General features: G+C 34.0%; 1 protein-coding gene across 1 annotated transcript in view; it reads left to right on the top strand.

Annotated features, from left to right (window-relative positions):
• Nucleotides 1–5,298: 5,298 nt before the first annotated feature.
• The window catches only part of LOC128649438 (stimulated by retinoic acid gene 6 protein-like), a 154,445-nt gene continuing 153,743 nt past the window's right edge, over nucleotides 5,299–6,000 (top strand). The window contains exon 1 of the mRNA XM_053702706.1: nucleotides 5,299–5,535. Within this exon, the coding sequence (XP_053558681.1) occupies nucleotides 5,516–5,535 (20 nt within the window). The 5' untranslated portion in view covers nucleotides 5,299–5,515. The remainder of the gene's footprint in view (nucleotides 5,536–6,000) is intronic.

Here is a 6,000-nt window from a genome sequence, read left to right as displayed (position 1 = left end):
TAATTATATTGTAGCTATCTTAGGATTTATTTTTATTTTACAGGCAAATTTCAATTTATTTTAACTAGGTACAATAGCTATTAAATAGTTTTTAACTATTTAATAGCTACCTAGTTAAAATAAAGAGAAATTAACCTGTAAAATAAAAACTAACCTAAGTTACAATTACACCTAACACTACACTATCATTAAATAAATTATTCCTATTTAAAACTAAATACGTACCTTAAAATAAACCCTAAGATAGCTACAATGTAATTAATAATTACATTGTAGCTATTTTAGGATTTATAATTATTTTACAGGTAACTTTGCATTTATTTTAGCTAGTTAGAATAGTTATTAAATAGTTATTAACTATTTAATAACTACGTAGCTAAAAGAAATACAAAATTATCTGTAAAATAAATCCTAACCTAAGTTACAATTAAACCTAACACTACACTATCATTAAATTAATTAAATAAATTACCTACAAATAACTACAATTAAATTAAATTAAATTAAATAAACTAACTAAAGTACAAAAAACAAAAAAAGCTAAGTTACAAAAAATAAAAAAATAAGTTACAAACATTTAAAAAAAATTACAACAATTTTAAGCTACTTACACCTAATCTAAGCCCCCTAATAAAATAACAAAGCCCCCCAAAATAAAAAATGTCCCTACCCTATTCTACATTAAAAAGTTACCAGCTCTATTACCTTACCAGCCCTTAAAAGTGCCTTTTGTGGGGGCATGCCCCAAAGAAAACAGCTCTTTTGCCTGTAAAATAAAAATACAACCCCCCCAACATTAAAAACCACCACCCACATACCCCTAATCTAACCCAAACCCCCCTTAAATAAACCTAACACTACCCCCTGAAGATCATCCTACCTTGAGCCGTCTTCAGCCAGCCAACCACCGATGGAACCGAAGAGGAGATCCGGAGCGGCAGAAGTCATCATCCAAGGGGCGCTGAAGAAGTCTTCCATCCGATTGAAGTCAATATCCAGGCGGCGCTGAAGAGGAATTCCATCCGATAGAAGTCTTCATCCATGCGGCGTCTTCAATCTTCATCCATCCGGAGTGGAGCGGAGCCATCTTCAGACGAGCCGACGCGGACCCATCCTCTTCTTCCCGACGACTAACGACGAATGAACGTTCCTTTAAGGGACGTCATCCAAGATGGCATCCCTTCAATTCCGATTGGCTGATAGGATTCTATCAGCCAATCGGAATTAAGGTAGGAAAAATCTGATTGGCTGATTGAATTAGCCAATCAGATTGAACTTCAATCTGTTTGGCTGATAGCATCAGCCAATCAGATTTTTCCTACCTTAATTCCGATTGGCTGATAGAATCCTATCAGCCAATTGGAATTGAAGGGACGCCATCTTGGATGACGTCCCTTAAAGGAACCTTCATTCATCGTTAGTCGTCGGGAAGATTGCTCCGCTCCGGATGGATGAAGATTGAAGACGCTGCATGTATGAAGACTTCTATCGGATGGAAGACCTCTTCAGCGCCGCCTGGATGTTGACTTCAATCGGATAGAAGACTTCTTCAGCGCCCCTTGGATGATGACTTCTGCCGCTCCGGATCTCCTCTTCAGTTCCATCGGTGGTCGGCTGGCTGAAGACGGCTCAAGGTAGGATAATCTTCAGGGGGGTAGTGTTAGGTTTATTTAAGGTTTATTTAAGGGGGGTTTGGGTTAGATTAGGGTTATGTGGGTGGTCGGTTTTAATGTTGGGGGGGGTTATTTTTATTTTACAGGCAAAAGAGCTGTTTTCTTTGGGGCATGCCCTGCAAAAGGCCCTTTTAAAGGCTGGTAAGGTAATAGAGCTGGTAACTTTTTAATGTAGAATAGGGTATGGAATTTTTTTATTTTGGGGGGCTTTGTTATTTTATTAGGGGGTTTAGATTAGGTGTAAGTAGCTTAAAATTGTTGTAATATTTTTTAAATGTTTGTAATTTATTTTTTTTATTTTTTGTAACTAGCTTTTTTTATTTTTCGTACTTTAGTTAGTTTATTTAATTTAATTTAATTTAATTGTAGTTATTTGTAGGTAATTTATTTAATTAATTTAATGATAGTGTAGTGCTAGGTTTAATTGTAACTTAGGTTAGGATTTATTTTACAGGTAATTTTGTATTTCTTTTAGCTAGGTAGTTATTAAATAGTTAATAACTATTCTAACTAGCTAAAATAAATACAAAGTTACCTGTAAAATAAATATAAATCCTAAAATAGCTACAATGTAATTATTAATTACATTGTAGCTATCTTAGGGTTTATTTTACAGGTAAGTACTGTATTTAGTTTTAAATAGGAATAATTTTTTAAAGTATAGTGTAGTGTTAGGTGTAATTGTAACTTAGGTTAGTTTTTATTTTACAGGTTAATTTCTCTTTATTTTATCTAGGTAGCTATTAAATAGTTATTAACTATTTAATAGCGATTGTACCTAGTTAAAATAAATTGAAATTTGCCTGTAAAATAAAAATAAATCCTAAGATAGCTACAATATAATTATTATTTATATTGTAGCTATATTAGGGTTTATTTTAAAGGTAAGTATTTAGTTTTAAATGGGATTAATTTAGTTAATAATAGTTATAATATTTAGATGTATTTAAATAATATTTAAGTTAGGAGGGTGTTAGGGTTAGTGTTAATAATTTTATTACAGTATAGGGGGGGCAGGATAGGGGTTAATAAATTTATTATAGGTGGCGACGGTGTAGGGGGGGCAGATTATGGGTTAATACGTTTATTATAGGTTGCGGCGGGGTCCAGGAGCGGCGGTTTAGGGGTTAAACTATTTAGTTGTGGCGGGGTCCGGGATCCGCAGGATAGGGGTTAATAACTTTATTATAGAGGGCGGCGGTATAGGGGGGCAGGATAGGGATTACTAGGTATAATGTAGGTGGCGGCAGTGTCCGGGAGCGGCGGTTTAGGGGTTAATACATTTATAAGAGTTGCGGCGGGGTCTAGGAGCGGCGGTTTAGGGGTTAATAACTTTATTTAGTTGCGGGGGGCTCTGGGGGCACCGGTATAGGGGGTAGAACAGTGTAGTTAGTGTGGGTGCTTAGTGACAAATGACAGCTTGTCAATAAAGCTGTCAAAAAGCCGATGAGCAGCGAGATCGGATGAGTGATAACTCTCACAGTCCGCTGCTCATCGCCCCGTACTTGGTGCGTGGCTTTTTGACAGATTTTTTGATAACTTAGGCAACATTTTTCAGGTCCGCGGTGGCGATGGTAGGCGAGCTTAGGCGGGCATATTGGGCTGGTGAAGGCAGGTAAAGTAGACGGCTTCATAACTAGGCCCCATAGTCATGACCCCTAAAGGCAATATTGCAGTAAAAATTCTTACTGCGCAGTCGCCTTTGTGAAATAAAACATATACAGATTTTCATGAAACTTCTGCAAATTGTAGAGGTCTATGGTGTGCATTAGTGTGTGCAATATGAAAGTCATACTTTACACAGTGTGGCAGCAATTTTGTTTCGTATGCGCTGTTTTTAAAAACTACAAAAATCTTCTTCTACAAACCGCTTATGGCACAGACTTTTGTTTATAGAGTTATCTTATGACTAACATTCAGATTTGTTCAAGAGAAGTTGATAGGTCATGTGGTTTGGCAGCCATTTTGAATTGTTCAAAAATGCTTAACAATATTTTTAAATTAATAATAAAACAAAAACTGTTTACAAAAATGCTTTATTTTTGCCATGTTTATTGACATCTATAGTGAGAACTATTGTGCATAATATGGAGACTGTATATCATATGATCTGGCAGCCATTTTGTTTTACGCAAAAATTTTGAAAATCTATTTTCTCTACAACCGCTAATGTTAGAACAATGAAACTTGCTGTATAACCTTATATTGTGACATAGAGTCAAAGTTGTTCATGTTGAAGGAATTAATCAGAAGCTGTGGCAGACATATTGGTTTACATGAAAAATTTCAAAATGTGTTTTCTTTGCAACCGCTTATGTTAAATCTGCTAAATGTGCTGTATAACCATATATTTTCACCTAGAGTTACATCTGTTCATGTTGAAAGCATAGGTCATATGGTATGGCAGCCATTTTAAAAAACGCAAACATTTTGAAAAAATTTTTTTTTTCCAAATGTTTATGTTAGAACTGTAAAAACTTTTTGTATAGATTTATATTGTGACGTAGCTGCTTGTATGCCATTGTAAAAGTGATGCGCTTGGCCACCTCTATTGCTGCTCGCAGCTATATTTTAAGTTTATTATTTGAACTCTTAATAAAAAATTATTGTAGTTCTTCTATTTTCTCCTGTCTCTGTTAGCATTGAAAGATGTCACTTAATTATTGCCATTCCATAATATGCGTTTTTTTGTTAAAATGAGCAAATATTCTGATGAGCTGTACATCTTCAAAATTCTACCAAAACGAACCTCCTGGAAAATATGAAATGTTTTGCATCTAAGTAATATATATATATATATATATCTTTTGGATGAGCTCATATGTTGCAATTGCATTAATAAGATATCTACATTATTCCAAATATATTTGTGGAACTTTTGTTACTTTGGGACATTTTGTTTCATTTTGATTCCCCATGCTTTTTATTAGATTTTGATTTGTTTAGTGCAACATTGAGAATGTCATTATTTTGTACCTGCTTATCATGAGTATAGTTATTTATTCTAGGTTTTCCACTGCAGTGGCATATTATGGTTTAGGATAACTTGCATTAATAAATGCGTTACATGTTAATTGGACCATCTGTGTGTGAGCCTCTGTTTTTGATACAATGTTTCAGCTTTTTTTTTTTTTTTCTACGTATTAGATTTAGAGAAGTTACTCTGAGTGCTGCAAATCCCTACTTTCAGCATAGCATCTCGTGTAGCTCTGCTGTGTACAACATATATTTACTTATATAAATATATTTGAACTATTATAAATTTTGGGGTCTGCACCAGGACCTGGCCTAGCTAGCGCTATCCAGGTTTTTACTATTGTTTCAGGCAATTTACCTAGAAGTGATTATAAATGTGCCTGATTATTATATTTCTCTCCCTATCTCTTGATTTATTAATATATATATATATATATATATATATATATATATATATATATATATATATTGTGTAATAATGTGGTTAGCAGCCTATCTCTTTAAATTGCAAAGTCACTGAATAGTTATGCAGACTTTATCAGGAAGGAACTAATCACAAGTTTGGTCATGTAACTGTAACTAACAGTAGTAAATATTTGACCGAGCAGTTTGTTTACTTTCATTTCAAAGCTTACTAAAGAAGCAGAGGGGAGCGCAAAGACCTTAGTGTTGTTGGCTTTTATAGGCTCACACTTGCTCACCACTGCCATAGACGTTATCATCAGAGGCAATATTTATCAGCATTCATGATGAGATCTGTCATGTTTAAATTATGATGATGAATATATAGAGCAAGGGGCGTATACTTTGTCTCACGTTTATCCCTGAGTCTGCTGTGATCCATCGTTGCTTAACATAAGGACACAATGTCATTGTCTGATTCGAGGTATGTAATTCTCATTCATAATTTGCTAAAGAACATTTTAAATGTGCATGTACATAGCTGTGCAATTATAAATATGTAGTTAGTAGGTGAAACACTCTAATATAAATAAATCTGGTGCTAGACAGAAATATTACTTCAACACTACGTATTGGAAATGTTTTCAGTTTTCATAATCTACTGACTTTCTATCATTTTACTTTATTTTAACATCTTATTTGCTTGACAGTTGTAATCTGAGGTGGGAAGCTTTATTCTATAGCTTATATTTTGCATTAAAAAGGCATTGTAGACTTAAAATAAAATGCTCTATTTAATTATCCAATTGGATTTTTATGCAAATTAAATTTGACTACATGTTTAACCCTTGCAAATAAGTAAAATGTATAATCAAGGTTGAGCACTCGTGCCTCTCCAGATTTTTTTGGAGCATTAGAATGTCCCTTTAAATGAAATATTATTTGTATT

This window comes from Bombina bombina, chromosome 2, assembly GCF_027579735.1.
Source record: "Bombina bombina isolate aBomBom1 chromosome 2, aBomBom1.pri, whole genome shotgun sequence".
Lineage (NCBI taxonomy): Eukaryota > Metazoa > Chordata > Amphibia > Anura > Bombinatoridae > Bombina > Bombina bombina.
This window is presented reverse-complemented; position numbering and strand designations above follow the sequence as displayed.